This window comes from Zonotrichia leucophrys, chromosome 7 (assembly GCF_028769735.1).
Source record: "Zonotrichia leucophrys gambelii isolate GWCS_2022_RI chromosome 7, RI_Zleu_2.0, whole genome shotgun sequence".
NCBI classification, from domain to species: Eukaryota; Metazoa; Chordata; class Aves; order Passeriformes; family Passerellidae; genus Zonotrichia; species Zonotrichia leucophrys.
The window spans coordinates 19924292-19946787 of NC_088177.1; the positions used below are offsets into that span (position 1 = coordinate 19924292).

Below are 22496 nucleotides of genomic sequence, written 5' to 3' on the forward strand. Positions count from 1 at the left end.
TAAGTCAAACATAATTAAATACTTGTTTAAATGGAATTGTTGAGGAACCACTTTTACTTGCATCTTTGGTGTCTTAAATGATGAAGATTGTGTTAATGATGTTCCTGTACTTGCTAATTTTTATCAGATATGTTTAAAACAAAATAGAAAGCTTCCTGTTCTTTGAATTAGTTACATATAGTTGCAATAAATTCATTATTTCTGTTCAAATGGAGGTTCAAGCTCTGAATAGGGGCAGACTTCTTATATGAGGAAACTAAGAAATTTACTGTCTGACTAGGACAGGACTGGGAAGGGTGTCTTGCTGGTCTTAGAAAGAGGAGCTCAGAGAGCTGGAGTATCCCAAGTGGTCTGGAAGAATCTGGGATTCTATGCAAAGTGTATATGGGAGAAGCAACATTTAGAGGAATTGAGATATTATTGTAAGTATCTTCATGGAATAGTTCACATGGAAGTTGTAGAGGTAGGTGTTGTAAAAAGACTTGAAGAGAAGTGTAGGAACCATTCATTTCATGGGAAGTAGTCCCCAGGGAATTAATTTCCAGTAGTGTATGCACAGAAGATTGGCTGAGTTTCTGAGGAGCATCTGGAGGCAGATGTCTCAGGAGAAAATAGCAGGGAGGGATGCTACCAGTCCAGTAGTCTCTACAAACTACCTGTTTTTTCTATAATTCATTTTCCAAGATAGAAAAGTTAGCTTCTCTAATATGTATTTACATTTGGGCTTTTTCTATATGAATAGGCTTTAGCAATCTTACTCTTTGAATTCCTTTATTCTGCCAGTGGAGATAGTTCAAACAACCTGCAGGTCAAGCACCAGCAGTGCACAGCTGTTAATGAGAGGGAAAATACCTTTTCCTGCTGTATATAAGTAGACCTATCTGACTTCTGAGTCACCAGCTGAAAACCTCTCTTCTCAGAGAGTGGGAGCAGAAAGAAAAAGCTGCTTGGGATGTCTTGTGTATCCTAAATTACTCTAACTGGATTTGTCTAGTGGTGTGCAGGGGAATTCAGGTCTTTTCTCATGAAGCATAAGTGAAGTGAAGCATAAGTTTTTTTCCTAGCTTTTTTTTAGGAGAAAAAGAAAGAAAAAATAATAGGAAAGATAAAATATTGTAACATATTCAATGTTGGTTACAGCTATAAATCAGCAATTGACTTAGTCATCAGTAAGTTTGGGTTTTCTATAAGTAATAAGCAATTTCTGGGATACATTTTTTCCCAAGTCCCTAAGTCATGTTATGTATGCAGGATATTCATGGTATCGATGACTCTTTCTACCTGGCTGTGATGGTAACCGTTGAAACATTTATGAGAAGGGCTTTAAGTTGTATGTATCTTACAAATGTTATATATAGATTCCTCTTAAACCCTAGCATTTGGGTATGCTGAAGAGCTTTGTGGTTGGTCTGAACAATTCCAGTTCAGAATTACCACTAGGGCTTACTATTTTTCTTCTTTGTGTAGCTGCACCAACTCTTTGTTACAGCACACTGTGCTTTCTGTATTACTCTACCTCATTTTCAGTCTCTATAGCAACAGTTTCTCAGCAACTGGGAGATGCTTAGTAAAGGCCTCTCAATTTAGAAATATTGCACTCCAACCATAAAAAAAAAAAAAAGCTTTGAAACAAAGATCAAAGAAGTTTTATCTTTAATAATTCAGGATATTTATTACTAATTAATTAGTGTTCTCTGTTTTGACTGCTTAGACAATTACCTGATACTTTGATCTGGGCCTTTGCTAGGCATTTGTTGTGAGCAGCTTTAATTTAAAAGCAAAACCTTTAGAACTGTGTCTTGAAGTCAACTTTTAAGTGCTGTAAAACTACTGGACTTCTCTGGCAGTGTCATCTGACTTCTGGACCTTCAGTAAGTAATGAGAGGAAGGTAAGCGCAGCTACTGTATTTAAGAGGAGACAGTAATTTTGGCCTTTGAATAAAACATAGAATATCTTCACCCTTCACAGGAAACATAAGTAACTGTAGGTTCTTTTATGCATATTTAAGATGTTCATCATATGTTGTCTGATTTCAAAAGAAAAGTCTCTGTGATCAAGTTGATTGATCTGCTGGGAGGTTTCTGCCTTACTTCATGTGGCTCGTCTTTCTCTGTACTTTAATTTAATTATGTAACATGCTCCAAAACACATTTTATTTGCTAAAGTACATATTCTGAGAACCTGTATATCAAACAAAGTACATGTAAGTAATCAAGTGTTACTTTTCTTTCACATTCCACTAAGAGTCAAGAAAAAGGCTATCCTTGTTTTGCACATAAGAGTATTCATGTTAATGGGACCAGGACTGTTAACTGTAACAATTTACTTCCTGAGTATTTGTACATAATTTTAATTTTTTGTTTGTTTTCTTAAGTGTTTTTCACTATTAAAGCACACAAGTAACTGACATATAACACAGGCTGAAAGAGTGTATCAATGGGCAAAGTTACTTCAGATTTCATGGGCAGCAGATACTGCTTCTGCTTTCAAATTGTGTTCATGTGCTAACACTGAAGTAGATTCTCTTTGTTTCACCCAGGCATTCCCACTGCAGTCAAGATCTGGACTGTCCACAGAGTTTTGTATATGAAAGTGTAGACTGTGCATACATTAATAATGTCTTCTGTTACTTCTTGGAAGGAGGGTTCATAGATATGATGTAATTTGGTAAAACACAGAAATACATGGTTGACTTTGAGACTATGAATACCCTAGTACAAGACTATAGTGTGTTTTTCCATATGGGTGATTTAAATATTAGACATTGTGTTGTACTGGACAGAGATCTGGTCATATTACAGTAAGTATCAAGCGCTTATATATTATGCATGCTGTATAACTCAGTAAGTCAGTGGATCTGTTCTTATTTGAGTGAGCAAATTCTAATGAGTTCTAATTTAAGTGAGTTTAACCTGAATATTTTTACATTCATCCTGTCCACTTTCTTTATTTTATGTACCTCTGGTACAGAGAAAATAAAGGAGGTAAGCTGTGCATTTGTAAGTCTACCTTCTAGATTGCTACATGTAGCTTTCACCAAACACTTATGTTTAATTCATTGCTCTGTGTCTTCTGATTTCACTGATTTCTGTACATGAACTTTTCTGTCAAGTTATGCAGAGACTCCTACTACTGCAGCTATTTTAGGAACAGTTGTATCATATTTTCATATATATTGCATATGAATATCTATCTATAGGCAAACTTATGTGCCTGTGTAAATGCTGGGCAGAGCTGTTGTTTTGCAGAACCCTTAGTAAGAAAGAAAATAGAATAGTGTAAAAGAAACATAGTGGTATTTTTTTCAAAGAAGGACTACAGTAAAAACTGTGCCATTGTAGTCTTGAATGAAAAAGACTATTAAAACAAATCTGTATCTCAATATTTTAAGCATCTAAATTTAGGTTGTGGCTGAAATTTAGAGACTGAAACACAAATTGCAGCTTTCACTAATTAAAATGGTGAGGAGCATATTTATGGTAGACTCAATAATTTTAGATCATTGAACATTTATGCTTCATAAATGGCCAGTATTCTGTCATGTTTATGACAAATGATCAATGATTCTAACTGAAAAAATGTAAGAAGTGAACATTTGTTTAAGTTCAGATTTAACATCAAATTTATTATTTAAGTTTTAGATAATTTCCAACTCTTTAATTTTTATTTATTTTAGCAAACTTTCCCTTTGTTCTGCACAATAAACGATACAGATTGCCTTTGGAATCTTGTGTGACTTAGATCCATTATTCCTAGTGTTTTGCAATTGCAGTGTTAGCTGAAAGATAGTTACTACTAGTTAATTCATACTTACATTTCTGTGATTTGAAATATAATGTAGTTTAGAGCATTAGTGAAATAAATCCTGAGGGGAGACATTCAGTTTCCACTACTGCAGGGACATAACTACTTTTGCTTTCACAGTTGTTAATGTAAGTAGGTACATGGTTAGGCTTTGTTTTCCCCTTCCATAACAGCTCAATAAGAAATAATGTTAGCTCAGCCTAAAACTTTAGTTTTGCTTGAAAATTTTAGAAAATACTTTTGAATAATTGCAATCAGTGAATCTGAGGAAGAGTCTGGTGTGGATATGCCCTCTATGACCTGAAATTGTACATTGGACCATGTAGTAATCCTGCGTGTAAACACCGAGCTCTTAATAGTGAAAGATCTCATTTCCTGTACTTAAAACTGTTTTGAGGATTGGTTTTGCTGTGCTACAGTTTTGCAGTTACTTGAATTACTCCTATTTTATGCTGAGCAGAGAGCTTGCCATTTGCCGGCATTTCTCTGCACGTGGCACCAAAACTATTTTGTTTAATGTAATTCTGTTTAATTTAATTTCTGAAATGCATCCAGTGAATTGTTCAGATTAAAAGGTTTAATTTGAATGGTTCAATATGTCTCTGTGTAGAATATGTGGTTTTACACTTTGATTTGTTTTGTTATAGAATGCCTAATGCCATCTGTTAATTTCAAATGGATCCAGACTTGCAGGGTAAGGATTTTTCTTATTTTCCCCCAACTTTTCTCAAAACGTATTTCTGTGTCTTTTTGAGCAGAAACTACTGAATTTTAATGAAATCATGCCACCTTGAGAATCTCTGTGCTGTAGCATGTAAATGACAAATTACAGAGCTGTGATGTCTTACCTTTATTGTTGGATGTGTCCAGGCACCTTCCTTGCCACTATCACATTGGCTTATGGAATAGTCAGGCACACAGGGCCATGATCTCTAATTTATAATAAATGCTAAGGTGCTTTTCATACTTTGGAACAGGCATGAAGATGTCTGTTCCCTTTCTGAGTGCAAAATCTCAGCGGACACCTCATCTGCCACAGAGCACCTCAAAATGCAGAATAGCAGGTAACCAGCTGAAGATGTCAGGAATCAGCACACTTCTCTATGTGTGCAGGAGCTCCTTTGTCAGCTTCTCTACAAAGGGCATTTATATTTCTTGAGGTGAAATTTGACCCACAGCAGAATGATTACATGCTGGTTTTCTGTCCAGAGGGGAAGCCCCTTTCCTATGAGAAATGAAATATTTTATTGTCCCTAAATAGCCTCTCATCAATAATAATTCTAAAATAATTTGCTATTTTACTTATGTGTCCTCACAAGTTAATTCTCGAACTGTGTTTGACAGGCACAGAGTGCCCTACTTTGAGGCCACATTTTGTTTGTAAGGGTGGACTAGAATTAAGTAGCAGATGGCTACTAAAACAGATTCTCTTCAATTTGAAAATCATCTTGTGCATGGAAGGTGTTTGAGTTGAATCATATGTCTATTTCTAGCATTTGTATTTGAGAATAAGCATTTGGAACTTAATCCATAGCCTAATGAAAACTGTGGGAGTTGTTCTGTTTCTTTCAAAAGGGCTTTGGATCAGTTTATTGAGGAAAGAGAACTGATGATGCGTGGAAGTCAAAACTCATTTTTCACATTCTATGACATGCTACATTGCATCTCCAAATAATATCACAAAACATAGTATGACAAGAGCAGGACTAAGCAGATGGTATAGCAGTTATTGGCATCTCTCTATAGCTTAGGCAGCATCTGGGAACCAGAAGAGCCCATAATCTGCTGACTATTAATATTAATCTGGTGTATTTCTTGGAAACCATTGCACACAGATTGGCACCTTTCCAGGCTGAACAGGTGAAGTATTTTGTGAGTTATTTCTACTCATTAATACATATTTATTGCTTATCTTTAGCCTTAATCAACTGTGTGTAACTCTCTCTGAAGTACAGGGAGAAAAGAGTCTCTGAGGACAGAAGGATAACTGATAAATCCCTTTTTAGTTTCTAAAGTTTAGTAAACAAGCCTTGTTTTTTGTTCTTGAAGTTCTGGGTATATGTAAAGTATCGAGTATAGGTCACAGTCAGCATCTCTGACTTTCCACTCAGAAAAACATCCTTTCTTGATGTGAAAGAAATAAGCTGAAATCGTATAAGGATATGGGATTTAGTCAAGCAAATTGAGTGGGTTTGCTAAACAGAGATGTCAAAAGTAATTTGCTGTGGTAAAGGGCTTGTCTTCTTCTGCAAGAGTCCCTCATGTTGATCTTGACAGATTTGTTTGGTGCTTGAAACAATATGCATCCAAAACAATAACCCTGCTGTGCAAACTGACAAACTGTTCCTTGAAGAAGAGCATCTCTGATCAAAAAACCTATTTGTGTGAAGAAATATTATTTCATTATGATCTTGGCTAAAAGTTTGTGCAGTGCATAACCCCCACAGGCCTTGTTCTGATATATGAATAAACTTGATTCCCAAAGAAACAGATGTGCTCTCTGTGTTGAATTCTGATTTTACAAGAGATGGTGTTACTGTTTACAAGAAGATTGTTCACCCCACAAAGTTATTTTTTAAAACAGAAAATGTGTTCTATTTGTTTGGGGTTTTTTTCTCCCAAATTTTCCTTCAGAGTGTTGATCAACTTGAAACTCCAAATTTGGTTGTTTTGATTTTTAGTTAGTTTTGAATGAAGCACTCCATTGTAATGTGTGTTTGTTTTCTTTCACAGAGGCCTTCAATGATGTTGAGAACTCCGTATACAGAACAGCCCTAAAACTACGCTCAGTACAAAGTCTTTGCCAGTGTTAGTAGCCAAAGAGAACCCTATGCTTTTACAGGAAGGAGAATCTGTATCAAGTTTGCATTGCTGTCACCATGAGTTATTATGCTACTTTGCTCTCTCATTTTCCACCTTGGAGTTTCAGAATGGATTATGAACACTTAAGATCTAGATAGTGCTTCATATACAAATTGATTTTTTTTTCCTTTTGAATGTCAATGGAAATACATTAGTGAAATTCTAAAATTATGAGAGAATCAAAGTATATCTACCATCTGCAGCAATACTATGTAGACGTCACTGACAATCATTAATCTATTATTATGGTCTTGAAAAGTCAAATTCTAAGGTGTTTTTTAGGAGCTGATTTATTGGAAATAATCATGGCTTATTGAAAATGCATTGACTGGACTATAAGAATTAATGAGAACAAAATAGAACATGATAGAGCAGGAAACTTCTGGTTAGTATTCATTCTCCGTGTCTTTGAAATGAGGGAGAATTCAGTGCAATCAAAGAGTTGTGCAACAAAGTCCTGGTCACTTAGCTCACTTTGAAATTACTGGATGTAAATTCCATATTGAGCTAAATTTCATGGAAATCTTGAAGTTTTTATTTGTGCTGAAAATGCACAACATTGCAAATGAGGTCTTCAGGGTAACACAGAGAAGGTGACTAGTTTGTTGGCCTTGGACATATTTCTTTCATTTGGGAATGCTTTTCTATGAATACATTTAGTTTGGTCTCATTCCTGATATGGTTGAGGCATAAATCATATGAGCATCTGCCTGATGCTCTGTGTCAATGTAGAAGCACCACAGGTACTGGTTTTCTTTTTATGTGGTGTGCTGTTTTAGGCTTCATTTTACAGGCCTGTCTTAGCTAGGCATTTCTGGTGAAAAATAGTCACGCTTCCATTCATAAAAAGGCAGGGACCCTCATTCATTTCTTCCTTAATTTTCCCACAGTGGATTTGATTGACGTTTCTCTGATTCAGCACATCCTATCAAGTGAACAAAGCCAGAGGGAAGAGCAGATTTCTCTGAACAGGCAGCAAATCTCTAGAATGCTGATGAAGCTCTTCCAAAGGGCAAGGTCAGAAAATCCAGGCCAGGTAGATCCAAGAGCTGCTGAATTCACATTGAGCCTGCTGATTGCCATGTATGACAGGTGAGAAGAAGAAGAAGAAATGTAGATCCATTGTGAAGTACTGTAGAGTTAAAGAATGTGTTTTTGGACAGGACATATTGCTCCCATCCAAAGCAGAGCTAGACTAAGTCTGTTTCTACCACTCTCACACCATTTCTGTGTGAAACTCTCCCATTTTGATTGGTTATGCTTTGTATAAAAACTAGGAGTAGTTCAGCAGTAGGAATATAAGGCACAAAACTGCATTAGAAACACAGTGCTCCCAAAACTATCTTTGCCAGTCCATGCTGACTTTTTCTCTGAACAGCTTTACAGAGTAGCTTTTCATCTGACTTCCAAGATATTTTGGTACCCTCCTAAAAATGAATCCGTATTTCCCTCAGGAGAACAGTACCCATGCACAGATCAGGAATTTGCCAGTCACTTTTTGTTATTCATTTTCCTCTAGCTTAAAAAGTTAATCTACCAATTATGAAACAAAATTGATGTGTCATAACTAAGGTGAGCAGCTCAGTGAATAAGAGAGTTTCTGAAAATAATAAGGAAACACCTCACAGAGTGTATTTTTCTTATGTATTGTTTGTAAATAATGAGTTATTTCACTAAAGGCAGGATTGATTTGTGATTGTATCAGATTTGAAAGACAGACTAAGTTCGTTGTCCAAGTTATTTACCACAGGTGAAATTTTTCCCTTCTACATGATAGTAAAGATTTTACGGAAAGTAAATGAGATGTAAGTGGTCTGCAGAACTTTTTCTTGAATCTTTATTCATTACTCATATGATCATTGCTGCTAAAGGTCCCACTTTATCAAAATTTTTTGTAAAAATTCCATTAAAGATAAGAATAAGTGCTGTTATAAGAAATAAAGCTAGAAACATCAAGAGTATTTTGTAATTTTTGTGTGCTGTAGGGAAATGATGTAGAAGAATCTTCTTAATAGTACTATCTTAGTCTTTTAGTCTGTTTTCTAAGGGATGTCTTAGGGGTGCCATTTTCTTTTTGCTGCTATTTCTTTTTTTAAAAAGAATTTAATAAGTTTCTCGACGTGTATATAAGATAGGAAGAGCTTCTTATAATTTTCTAATCATGTTTTCTCTATAGAGTGCTATTGTCCGCTATTAACATTGGAAAATATTTATTAGGAAGAGCACATAGGAATTTTCCATGTTTTTGTGGTATTTACTTAATAAGCTTACATAAACATCTTAAGGGTGCTTGATTGTGTACTTCAGCTTTAGTCTTGGAGTTTTTTCTTTGAAATTTCTGGAAAAACAACAATTTCCCATGCAGTTCATACTTGAGAGTCGGTATTGCAGCTTTACACAGTGTGGGTTTATCTAAAGACTCTTGAAGACATATTTTGAATCTTTGCAAAAGTAATATCTTAAATATAGATTTCTGGGATTTCCTGATTTGTGGTTTCTGATTAATGTCTGCATCGTCTTCACAAAAAAAATTAGTGTTTTTCATTAGGTGCCTACATGACAAAATTTGGTTCTAAATTAATCTACGTTATTATTATCTAATGGTCAAAACTAAATGTCCTGCTCCTGCATAGATCCTTTTGATTAAATTGAGTTTCAGTGAAATTAAATGTAATCAGCCCAAGAGAAGCTTAGTGCAGATCTGGGGCCGCAGTGGAGCTGCCTGATGATATATGCAAAAACTTAGATTGTATCCTTTATTCAGTACTGTATTTGGGAAGGCTTCCCACAATAAAAAGAGCAGATTTTTTTTTAGGACATACATTGTAAATGTAAAATTACATTTTACTTGGAATGTGAAGTCTCTGAAGGAGATGTTTTCTTTTTGTTTTATGATTGCATGGTATCTTGGAACAGTTAACTCTGCAGTTATTTTCAGTGACAAAAGGTTCTAGACATAAAATATTACTGAAATGTTACTTTGGTTACATCTATACATATAAAAGGATACATGTTTTGAAGTTTTCTTCTTACATAGCAGTATTCCATTCTTTAGATGTTTCAGTCTTTATATTCTCTGTGAATGAGAATAGTGTAACTTATTTCATTTTCCTAGATCTGGAACGGGGTATGTCAGAACTAGATCTGCTGCAGCTGCCCTAATTTCTCTTTCAGGAGATACTCTACTGGCTAAATACAGAGGTGGGAAATGTATGATTTTATACACTATCTGAAATACTGAACATTGAGGAAAATTTCCACCATCTTTTTTTTTTTATTTTAAAATAAAAGCTCTGCCATGAAAAAAGTAAATTATGTTGACTGCTTAGTTGTAGAGAAAGGCTGAAGCAGAATAATGCTTTCCAATCAATATCTGTAGCCATCTTTGCAATAGACAGCCTCAGAAGAGGTTATAGTGACATTTAAGTAAAACTTCTTTTGCCTAGCAGAAAATAACAGAAACCCCATGGTTTTAAGTTAGCAATTCACGATTTAAATAGAGCACTTATTGTATAAACATATTTAAATATTTTTCCTAATGTTGTAAGAATGAGTTCATTGCTTTTTTCCTTGCTTTCCTTCTCTTTCCCTCACTATAGGGAGAACTATGGTTACAGCAGTCACTGAGAGCCTGTTAGGTACAAAATATAGTGAAACTTTCTGGAAGGGTGTCTTTGTTAGACTGCAGTTACCATAGCAGTTTGAAGATAGCTTGAAGACAGTTCAGACTCTGCCAGGATTCCAGGGTTTTTTTCCTTGTTTCAGCTTTCTTCCAGTTTTATGCTGTCCCTGATGGGAAGGAGACCTTGATTACCCGAAGTGCCCTGAGAAGCCTTCTAACAGACTTAAATCAGGTAATGTCAGTGCAGTGCTCAGTCAGTTGAGTGCTCACTCTGTTGAGTCAGTCAGTTACTCAACAGATTTTGTAGGAGAGTGCTAACCTAGCAGAAGAAAATCCCTCATGGTTGAAACCTTTTATGTTTGATTACCTTATGGGACTGAAGTTAATAAGACAACTGTGGGTATAGGGAGCTGTCATGCAAAGTAGGTAAAAGAATCAAATTCTGTCCTTTTTATCAAAATAGCCACTTTTATTAGTGAATGCTCTGTTGCCTGAGCTTACAGATCCTGGAAACAGCTGGATACAACTGTTCCTAAAGCAACTCCTAACTTCAGATGTCTGTACTCATTAGAACAGCTTGCAGTTGCAGCAAGTTGCCTTAGCATACAGGTATTTCCAGCTGAACTGGTGCTGAAAATGAGATCTGAAAATGACCTCTGGGATTTAAACTTAGTGTCCTTCAGGAGTATAGTGTGGAAATTTAGTATGTTTATCCATTACAGTAAGTGGGTTGGAAACAAATCATTCTGACACACCCTGAACTGTGAAACTGCATACTGATGGCATGAATATGAACGGGCTTTCTTCAGAATAGTGTGTAAAATGGCATTGCTATAGATACTTCACCATCTGTGTGCTGTCACCATCGCAGCAGAGCATGATGGGAACATCTGTTTTTTATTGAGGTGTTTCTGAGCCCTTCTTCTTGATGTAGGTCCCAGCCACTGTGGGAGAAGGCTGCACTCTGTCTTGTGTGGAAATTGCGATTCATGACTGTTTCCATGGGGTGAGTGAAATTCTCATGTCCTGGGAAATTATTCTGAATGTTGCTGATTGATTAAAACTTCAAATGTATCAACACATAACATCCCTAAGTATCTACTTTTAAGAAGCAGGGCTGATCATCAGTCTCACAGTATGGGAGGATTTGTATCTATAGAAAAGATGCTCAGTAAGATACTAATGAAGATTCTAGCATTTATTCCAAAACCTTTGGAACCCAGTAACATTTTACATGAATGGAAAATTTATGCCAGCAAAATCCAATATCAGAGCTTTTATTAGAGATTGTAGATGAACCACCAGTTTTTTTTCAAGTGAATGTTTGAGCTTGAGACATGTATTTTTTCTAGGTTCTGAATGCAGCTATTGTTGAAGAAAAATTCCTGTCTTGGCTGAGATCAGAGCCTGCTGTCCTCCTGTGGCTCCCTACATGTTACAGATTATCAGCCACGGAAATGGTTTCTCACCAAGCTAGATGCAGAGTCTGCAAAGTTTTCCCCATTACAGGCATCAGGTGTGTCAGTGGTCTTTAGCATCCACACAATTAGTTCTTACCATTGTTTGCATACCTTACAGGCTGTCACTGATGTACTAAGTAACAAGCTTTGGATGTAATCTAATTTAACCAGGAAAAGAGGGATAGAGAGAACCACTGCAGTCTAATGCTCAAGTCTTCATCCTACTTCTCTTTAGCTCACTAGCACAAACATGAAAACTGGCCACAGGTAAATCGGCAGTCCAAGGGTAAAGGCAATTAAACCTGTGTATCTCATTTCTTAATTACTTTTCCTGTAACCAATTGTATTAACTGGCTCATTAAGTTTTCCATCTTAGCAGCTTTGTCATCTAAGTAATGTTATATAATGGCATAGTGGTATAAAAAGAACACTATCCATTACCATCTAACCAGAATGCTCAGAAAAGCATTTTACTGTTACTATATTCTCGCTAATTGTAAGCTTGCAGATTTAGTTTCTTGCATTTTTAGTTTTTTGTTTATGGACCTCATGTCAATATTATAGTTCCATGGAAGCAGCAAATAGAGGTAAGCTGGTGTGTAAGAAGCATATGAAGTTGTAACTGCATTATGAAAATTGGGAAATGGTGCTAAAACAACAGTTTCTTCCATGGACTGCATTTCAGTGCAGCAAATAAATAAGATCAAAACCACTGATGGGTTCAGAGAAAAGTCCTCAATCATTTGAGAAAAATAGCTTGAATTCAGAAAACGCTGAGGAAAGTCATTATTCTAACAAAGATGTTTCTTTGAATTTCAGAGCCCAGGGATCTGAGTTTACAGTAATCAAGCTTACTTACATCAAGTTCTTACTTGTAAAGAAATCCTTTTGTTTTCCTTCACAGGTATCGCTGTTTAAAGTGCCTCAATTTTGACCTTTGCCAAGCTTGCTTTTTCACTGGCCGTCTCTGCAAACCACATAAGAGATCACATCCTGTTGTGGAACACTGTGTGCAGGTAAAGTCCTATTGTACTGATTCATTCCCTGTTGTGGTTCTTCATGGAGGCAAGTAGATTCTTGAACTACAAGCATTTCAAAGTTATGTGTGTATTAGCCATAATGGCCATGACATATTAGCATTATTAGTCTGGGAACAGAGAGCTAGGGAAAGGACAAAAGCAGGCTTCTAACTTTAGAATGAATATTCTGTTCTGAAGTAACTGAATAGAGCTATGAATATCCCAGTGCAAGTCTTCATCTTAAGAAGCTTTATGGCAAATTTTCTGTTAGCAGATAATTCTTAAATTTATGAAAATTCTCCTCAATATCCCAGTGTTCCTTCACCCCAATCCCAATGCAGACTCGTCCAGAAATTCACTAATTCTAAAGTTATAAAAACTTCTGCATGAAATGTCTTTCTTTTTCTCTCTTTTCTGAATGTCTTCAGTTTTTCCACTTTACTGTAAACCTTTCTGACTCATTTGTCTCTGTCAGGGATACAGCACAAAGAGGTAACACGTGCCCAACTAAGATCACATACCTGGATTCTGTTACAGGGGCAACTTGTGCTATCATCACACTAGTGACAAAGTACAGCACTGGGAATTTGTGTTTGGAAGACCGGCTTCTCCTTTGAGCAGGAGATTCCAGATCTTGCACACAGCACCAGATGGGCTTTTTGTGGATCTATATAACTGTATCTTTCTGTTCCAGTAAATGAGCTGAAACTTAGGGAAGTTTCCCTAGAAACGTATACTTCCTGTTCTCCTTCCCAATCCTCTGCAGTTAATGTGAAAGATACCTGGGTAGCCAGTGTTTGCATTAAAACTAGATACTATTAGACTGCTCTTGTAGTCACCCTTTGTCTGAGGTAGCATTAAACTCTTGCTACTTCACTGTTCTCTTTCTGAAAACAAAATCCTATTGCTTACATTGTGAGAAATTACAACTGGATGCTCAATATCTGCATTAAAAATAACAGTTCAGTCCTTCAAATATTCTTCCTCATACTCCATCTGTGAGAAAGTAGGAAAATCAAAAGTTAACTCCTCATTAAGAGATTTCTAAGTAGAGACCTTAAAATTAGTGTGAATTGAGAGTGAATGGGAATGTGTGTTTGTAGAGGCACCAGAAGGAAGGACAGGAGATAAACCAAGGCAAGAGATGTTGCAGCCTGGATTGCAGCCACTTTATTGCTGCAGAATTGCAATTGAATCACTGAATTTAGATTTCCTTTATGAAGCCCTACTCTAACAAAAACTCTGTAAATATTACTTTATAGGCCAAATATTACAATACAGGCCAAAATCTATACCAAAATTTAAAAGATAAGCTACTTACTATGACAGATATCATTTTTATATCTATTGTGTGGGACATAAAATAATCAGCAATAAGTTGCTATCCCCATCCCTTCCACTCTTAGCAGATGCTGTCCTTTTCACACTGTCTTTATCAGGGATTGAGTTGCTGAGTGGAGGTTTGCAATATCAGCAGTTTTTCCTTACCGTGCTGACACCTTGTGGTAACGTTGCTACATCGTTGAGAAACACTAGGAGGCGTGTAGTGTGTTTTCTTTGTTTTCCTGTTCTGTCTGTCAGGGCTCACCCCATGTTCTGCAGCAGTCACCTGGGGCAGAATTGGTTGGTGTCCTCCAATAATACAGCTACTAACATTAGTTGTTGTACATGAGCCTGACACTCCTGTGATAAATGGATGTATATTTTACTGTATTCTGTGAGAGGAGGATGTGAGCCGTGGAAGACTATATCTACAAATGCTTTATACAAGTATAAAAGTATTTCTTCCTTAGATACTAGTCAGCAGAATTATTGTTGTGACTGTGAGCCTAATCATTGTGTTTAGGCATTTCCAGGCTGTCTGACTTTGATCCAGTCAGTATTTTGCCTAAAAGAATTGGAGCTGCTCTTGCCTGTGGCCCTGCAAGCATTACCCACCTCAGCTCCCCTTCTAGGGCTCAGATAGCAGCCATGAGCCTTGTCAGATGATGAACAGATGGACCTTTGCTTTGGAATATGTCTGTTTCTGGGCAGCACCTGTTTGAAAAGTCACTTTCTTCTTTATTATCCCTCATTCCAATAGATGTCAGCAAAGGCGAACGCAAAGCACTTTGTCCGCACCATCAGGAACAACCTGTTCCAAGAGCGCTGCAGAAGAAAAGAGGCTCAGAGAAGGACGGTTCTGGAGTCAGTGCAGGAGAGGCACTTCCCTGCTCACAAAAAGACTTTGTGAGTTTTGGTGTCAGATGAATTTATAACCTCTGCATGTCAGGCTGTGGGATATTGCTTGATTATGTCCTTTGAGTAAGGGACCTTGTTATGACAGACACCATGTCATGATTTTTCTATTAAAAAGGGAAAGAATAACTGAGAAGTTGCTGCACATTTTTCTGTAGCATAAGCATGGTTACCATGCTGACAACCTAATGATTAGTTGTCTTATAAAATATAACAGGCTTGTATTGTTCTTCCCTCCTTCCTTATGTTGTATTTTTCACTCTGTTCCATTTCTTATACTCAGTCTAGGGCCAAGCATTGCAAATATTTACTACCTTTACAACTGCATGGGTTCTTAAACACCTCCTCTGTGACAAATCCTTTGGAAATTAACTGTGAATACTTTCCACATGTGACCCACAGTGCATTCACTGGCAGGCATTCTACTAAAGTCCCACTAAATTGCAGACCTGTGGAATCACTCACAATAGCAAGTAGATGATCTCACCATTCCTCTTCTTTCAGACCAGTTGTTTTTTGTGCTCTGGTTAATATTTAAAGTCATTACTATATTTCCACTTATCACAGTGGTTAATAATGAGCATTGAAGGTTACGTTGGCTAAATGGAGCAAAAAAACGAAGCTGCAAATTGCACTGAGAATAAATGGGTGGAAAGAACAACCTGTTGCTGAGATTCTGTTGGGAGAGTGGAATTAGTTTTCAGGAATTTCATTCTTTTAACCAAAATATGCCAGCAGGCATAGCTAAATTTTACTTCTTGCTTAGTCAATAGCACATCTGTCTGTCTATTTACACTGCATTAGTTTTCTGCATTTGGGTCTTCCTGGGTAGAAAAACAATGAGTCCTGATCCTTTCCCTACTCATTACTTCTCTGTTGGTATACAGTCCTCCTGTGGAATTCAGTGCTTCACCACTACTTGGTCCTGAAAATGTGTCTTTCCCAGTGGACAACTGTGTCCCAGAGTCACCCAGGTTCATACCTGAAAACAGGACTGTAATGCAGAAGAGTGAGAATAATAAGATGACACCAGAGCAAGGCAAGACAATAGCTCAGGTGAGCAAAACACAAAGCAGTAATAGTGCTAAACCTGTGAAGGAGATCTAGCAAGTTAATTATCTAATTGTCTTCCAATTTCAGTGAAAATGTAATGGGCAACTTCACCTTTCTGTAAATTCCTCACTTACAGTGAAAAATATGGAACTGGAAAACTTAGTGAGGTTTGAATTTGTTGTCTTCCCAAGATTAGTGACTAACTCCTTGACTTTCATGACCTTCAGAAGCACCTGTAAGAATATTTGCCTTGGGGTTTTTTGAGATGTCGTAGAGTAGCATGCTAAAGTATAGATGAGTCTGGAGTCCTCTCGCTATTCTGACAGTAAAAAAGGCCATCATGTCTTCCTACTGCAAGCAAATGTCAAAGAAGAATACCTGAATTCTTATCAGACTCAGGCCATTTTTGTTACCATGGAAATAGCAAGAGGACAGAATGGGCCCTCTTAGGATAAACTCAGAGCAGTGTCCACTCCAACTAAAATAGCGAATGCACAAAAGGTCTCTATTAATCCATTCCTAGCTTTTCTCCAAAGAAACAATATTAAAAGAGTGGGTAGGGCAGTTTAGCTAAAAAAAAGTACATAGCCATTTTTTGTTTCTATATTTTTTGAGAGTTTATTGGCTCTGCACTTACTCAGAATACAGGGAACACTGGGTTGTGTTGAAACCAGTTTGTGTCATCCACTCATCTTGTTCTTCCCGGGAGCCAAGGGGTGCAGTAACGCAATACTAGCCTGTGTGTATCAGGTCACTCCTTTGGCTGCTAATCCTGTGCTGCCCTTTGGAAGACCTGTCTTTTAGAACTCTGCTGCCCAGCTCAAGCTACAGTGCCAGCCAGCAGATATCTGCACGAGATGTTGTGGGCAGATGTTGCTTAAACATAGAATTTTGACGGTTGGCATTTGTCATTTTAGAAAACAGCAGGACAGGACTTGCATCCCTGTGCTGGGATTCTGTCAGGTGCTTTGCTCTCTTGTTTATTTTCTCTCTGGGCTGAAGATTCCTTTTGAGCAGTCTTATACTGATTTCTAAGATCTTACAGTGCAGATGATTTCCACTTTGATTGAAAAGATGTGGACAGTAAGTCCAATGATCGCTTTTAATAGAATCTATGAGTATGGAGGTCCTGGTTGATCCAGCTCTTAGTCTCATAATTTCCTGGCAGCCCTGATTCCTGCCAAACTTATATCATGGCTCAAAAGTAACCTAGCTGGAAAATGTTTGTCTCCCTGACTTCTGGGCTACTGTTCTCTGCATGGTCCAGAGAATGCTACTTCCATTTAAAGACCAGGAGTTTCTCTTTTCTTTTCTATATACAGTCTCTTTCAACATCTTCTTGTCTCAAAGCAGCTGTGGGACTTGAGAGAGATTGTTCCCAAATCAGAATATTTGGTTTTGCAGAAATCAGGAATATGGATTTTGTTCTATTTTCAAACAAATTCTCATACACTTAAATTTGTCGTAGAACAAAGAATTTGTTCTATAGAATAAATTTTCCAGCCATTTGAAATACTTTAATGCATCAGTTGATTATAATACATTAAGTTTAAAAGGTTAACTAGTAAATCTGTAGATCTGTCAGATCCAAAATTTGCCATGGACTACTATAATAAAACTTGCATATAAAAATGAAATGCTATTGCTGATAAAGTTATGAACAGATACTTCCTTTTGTTTTTAGGCAATAGCCTCTTTTGAAGCAGATGTGTTAAAAATGCATGAATCCATTAAAAGCATTCACAGTGACAGCAGGTAGGTAAATGCTATAGTAAATTCACTGAAGACTGGTGGGCATTGCTGCTCCAGCTGGAGGGCTAGAAGACAGATAAATTTTCCATACTTTGGAGATTTTTAGACTTAAAAAATCCTATCAAATGAGGATGAATAATGAAAACTCAGCAACAAAAATTTTAGATGAAGATCAGTGGAAAAACAATGGCAAAACAAAACAGTTTTTGGTTTGCTTTCATCAGTGTTTCTGCAATTGCTAGTTAATATTTCTAAAAGGAATTTTTAGACAAAAAGATGTTCATCCAGATAAAAATGTCAGAATAACATACTTTTTCAAATTTTTCTCTGAATAAGGCTTAATCAAAACAAATTTCATAATTTGCATGAAGCTTTTAAATCAAAGTAGAATTTATTTCTAAAAAATATGCTGTACAACAAATAGAGATTAATAGGATGAATACAATACTATAGGTGTGGAAGTTCCTTCTCATAGTCAAATCTTTGACATTGTAAAATATTAATTCCTAAATTAATAATCTCTTGGGAGACTTGTTTGCTTGGGTGACATGGCAGGGGGGAAGTTGGTGTGTGAGCTATGATGCCTACCTTTGACTTGCATTTTTGCCTTCCCCCTGTTCATCTTTGTAGTTGTATATAACTGTGCTCTATATAACCATGCCTGTGACCACTGAAAATGATGGAATTACAGTAAAGTGTAGAATTCGATCCTGAATCTGTTCTCTTTATTTTCTTCAGTATGTTCAGTTCCCTCTGTTCCTGTTCTGTTTCATTCCAAGTACAATTGCAACTCCAAGTTCACAAAAGGGCACTCCAAGATTAGAGCTAAACAATTTCAATTTCATTGTGGGTCTGTTCTCACTTGGGAAAATAAAGAGATATGGCAAAGATCTTCAGCTTTCCTTTAGATTAACAATCGTTGAAAGGATATTTGGGATGCCTGCTCCTATAATGCTGCTCTGACCCAGAGCTTATCATAGAACTGGGTAAATGAATCACATTACTCATAGTCATAGTCAGTCCACTTGTCTGTGGACTGACTTCCAGCATTCACCCGTCTGTTCTCAGAACTGGACTCTGAGTTAGTCAAAGGAGGACAGCATTTTACAGTGAGGAGCCCTTAAATATTGTTATAAGGGACCACTTTATTGCTATAAGGGACCATTAGTATTAATTTTAATTTTAAATGGTCTGACTTGCTGTCCCATTCAGACAAACCTTGCATAGTTCAAATGATGAGGCTGCTGTCTCTAAGCCAAATCATTATCACAGAAAGTGGATCAGGTGAACTTCTGAATGTAACTAAACATGGCAGATAACTATTTCAGATCTGTCATATGAAGCAGTTGGTTTATTACTGTAGTGTTAACAAACTTTACTGTCTGTACCTCAGCTGTGAGGAAAGCAAAACTATTTCTACACTGACTTCTTAGAGAAATCACAACTAGAAGAGAATTATGGGTGGTATTTCTGTCATACTGTGCTCTGAGTAGGTAGTTTCTAAATCTCTGTTGTACATAGGAGGATGGCACTTCTGATTGCAAAAATCAGAGTGTTTTTTCAAAATGGCCTGTGCTTGAAAGCTATTGGTATCATTGAAGAAACTGCAGAGAATACCACCAGCAAGAAGAAATTCTATCAAAGGGGCAGAACCTGCTTTTACTTCATTGTTGCCCATATATGTAATGGGAATCTTTTGCAGGTCAGGGAGTTGCTGTAAGTAGTTTTCTTCTATGCAGAGGAACTGCTATTGTTTCTCGTGTTGCAGCCACCTTTGTGGGAAAGGTAAAACCCCAAGATGCAAGGTTCAGATGTGGCCACAGTTCTACTCAGCTCCCATATTTCCTCATCTGGAATACTCATGTTCTTGCTAATTCCATGGATACAGTCCAGCTTCTGAAATATTGGCCTCTAATCCCAAAGCTGACAAAATTTTCCTGAACTAGTAAAGGGGATAAAGTTTGTGCTAAAGTGTTTGCCCATTTCCATGAATGCATATATTTGTGTATGTCTGGTCTAGCAAAAATCCCACCCTCCTGTATCTCTGGTAGGTACATGAAAAAGCAGTTCAACAAATGGAAGGACAAAATGCAATTTCTTCATAACTGCCAGGAAGAAAAAAGCTGCAAAATAGAGGCAAAACTGCAAAGCCTGAGAGTAAGCCATAAAAACCTGCAAGTGACACTGCAGCACATGAAGGAAGAAGTAAAGGTATAGTGATATATATATATATATATATAGAATTGTCACAGCTATGAGCCATTATTGAACACTAACAACTGCTTTTCCTGTAGACCAGCACTCTTAATACTATTTTATACACCTTCCAATTGTATTTTCAGTCATCTTAGGCTCTTCTCTTCAGAGAAAGCAGATAAGGTATTGGCAGTATATATTTTCTTGTCATTCTGTGCGTATCTGACATCTAGCACAGATATTCATATTAGCACATTTAAATACTAGTGCAATGAAAATAATGAATATTCCAGTAAGAGTTTCCAACAGAAGTGTTAGATACTTCATTGCAGTCTGTTCTTCAGAGAAGAGTCAAAGTGCTGGCATTGAATAAATATAATGTCATTCCTAATTGCTGTCTTTTACTGGGATGTAATACAGACATCTTATAGAAAATATTTTATTTGTTTTCAATTATAGTGATTCTTATCATTACAATTATTTCTGAGATTCTTAAAAGGCTCTTGTTTCACAGAAAATGTTTACATATTTTCCTCCTACACCTTTTTTGTAGCATTTTCTGCAGTACTGTTTTAGTACTACTGGCAAACGGAAATACCAATTATTTTTACAATTTATTTTCTGTGTTTTGTCTATTGTAGACCATGTTGCAGTCATCAGAGCATCCTTTTGCACAGTGTCATAATAGAATGCCAAGAAATCCACATGTTCTGTTGGAAAGGAGAATGCAGAGTGAATTAAATCCTGCCCAAATAAGGCCTATTTTCAGAACATGTGCAGAATGGAAATCATTGAATCCCCCAAACTCTGTGAATAGAATGCAGCTTTTACAGACACCTGAGGTTCCCACTGCAGTGGACTTCACATTCTCAAATGACCCACTGGAGTCAGTCTCCCTGCAGAATGACAAACCGTTTATGGGACAGCATAAACAAGCAAAAGAGAAACAAACCTATCTGCCTAAACTGACAGAAAACTCTCTTGGTGGAATGGGGAATACAGTTCTTATTCCCACTGCAATGCAGATACCACCTGATGAGAAGGAAGTGAGAAAGGAATTGGAACTGCTAATGATGAAACTGAAGGACACATTGTCTCTCCAGACGCAACCAGGTATAAGTTCTCCAGTCATCTTGTCACTGTTTTCTTACCTTCATCCCATTTATTCCATAATATTGTTCATAGGCATGTAACCCTCAGAGGAAACTCAGAATCTTGCTTTAGCCTTTGTAGTATTATTCTATACAGTAAGGTAGAGCATATTCCAAATATAGCCCCTAATTTCAGGCTGATTTGGAACTGGATGAATCAAAGCTCCTAAGAGATAATGAGTCTTGGCAGTCAATTAAGGAGCAAACTTAAACTGGTGAGAGCATGAGAGGTTTTTGCTCTTGCCACTTCTGTGACTCTGTAACTATAACTCTAGTCCTAGGAGACTTCCAGCAGTACAAAATCCCTTTGTAATCAAAGGTCTTACACAGCAGAGCGTTGTTCAACATTCAGGATGCCTCACTTTTGATAATGAGGATGTAATATGGAATATGACAGAAAAAGCTGGTGCTTGTACAGAGTTATCTTAGAGATTGTTTAAGAGTTTTCTAGTGCTCTGGCAGCATCCAAAAGCTTAGAAAGACTCAAAATTTATTCTGCTTTTCAGCCCAACAAACTGCTTTGCACCAGGAGTTCTTCTCTACAGCTGAGCATGTTTGCAGGTCCTTTTCTGACCTCATCCACCAGGTAATTTCACCAGCTTGTAAGTGATGGAAGCTACCATTCACCTTACAACTTCACTGAACTACTTAAAGGTAATTGATACTGTGTCTCTTAACAGAGACTCTTTAAAGTGTCTCAGATGTTGCCTGTAATAACACAGCATGACAGGTTTCTGCATTTAGAGCCTTCACCTGGAGGATTCTGGAGAGCTATATTCCTTCTCTGTTGGTGATTTCCAGCTGCCGTGCTGTGACTTCCTCAGCAGTGCAAACGATTGCCCATTTCTCTCTCTTTAGCTGTTGATACCCCATGGTCGAGTTACCTCCTTGGAATGGTGTTCTATTTCTTGTTGATGCCAGTAACAAGGAAAACACTTTTTCCTGTAATGTACAGAAGGATTTTAAAGACCTGAGAAATTGAAATTATTCAGTACCACTTCAGAGAGAAAAAAAATGTACAGTCAGTTATTTACTATGAATCTTTGGCAGGAGGTGCATAAAAATAGTAAATAACTATGTTTGTATATGCTCAAAACCAGTTATGGTTCAAGAAAATTTGCATACCTTTAAGGATTTTAATTATGTCACTGAAATGATACCAGCTTGCCAAGAAAGAAAATAGCCCAAGTTTTTACAGGATTTTTTTCTGTGATGACAAAGAAAATAAATTTCATTCAGGTAAGAACAAAATATTTTTGGAAGCTCTGGGAGAAAAATTAGGTAAATTTTCTGAACCTTTGTTTCATATATAATCAAACAGTGTTGAGGCTGATGTGA

At 36.9% G+C, this 22496-nt stretch overlaps 1 protein-coding gene across 1 annotated transcript; it reads left to right on the forward strand.

The window, feature by feature from the left end:
- Nucleotides 1-4453: 4453 nt before the first annotated feature.
- Nucleotides 4454-21798, forward strand: DYTN (dystrotelin). The gene is given in 14 exon segments (XM_064719097.1): nucleotides 4454-4499; nucleotides 6539-6613; nucleotides 7558-7759; nucleotides 9783-9868; nucleotides 10433-10521; nucleotides 11224-11295; nucleotides 11642-11805; nucleotides 12654-12765; nucleotides 14852-14997; nucleotides 15894-16062; nucleotides 17744-17814; nucleotides 19863-20022; nucleotides 20649-21120; nucleotides 21665-21798. Coding segments are annotated over 14 exon segments (1968 nt in total). The 3' UTR covers nucleotides 21769-21798.
- The last annotated feature ends 698 nt before the right edge of the window (nucleotides 21799-22496 follow it).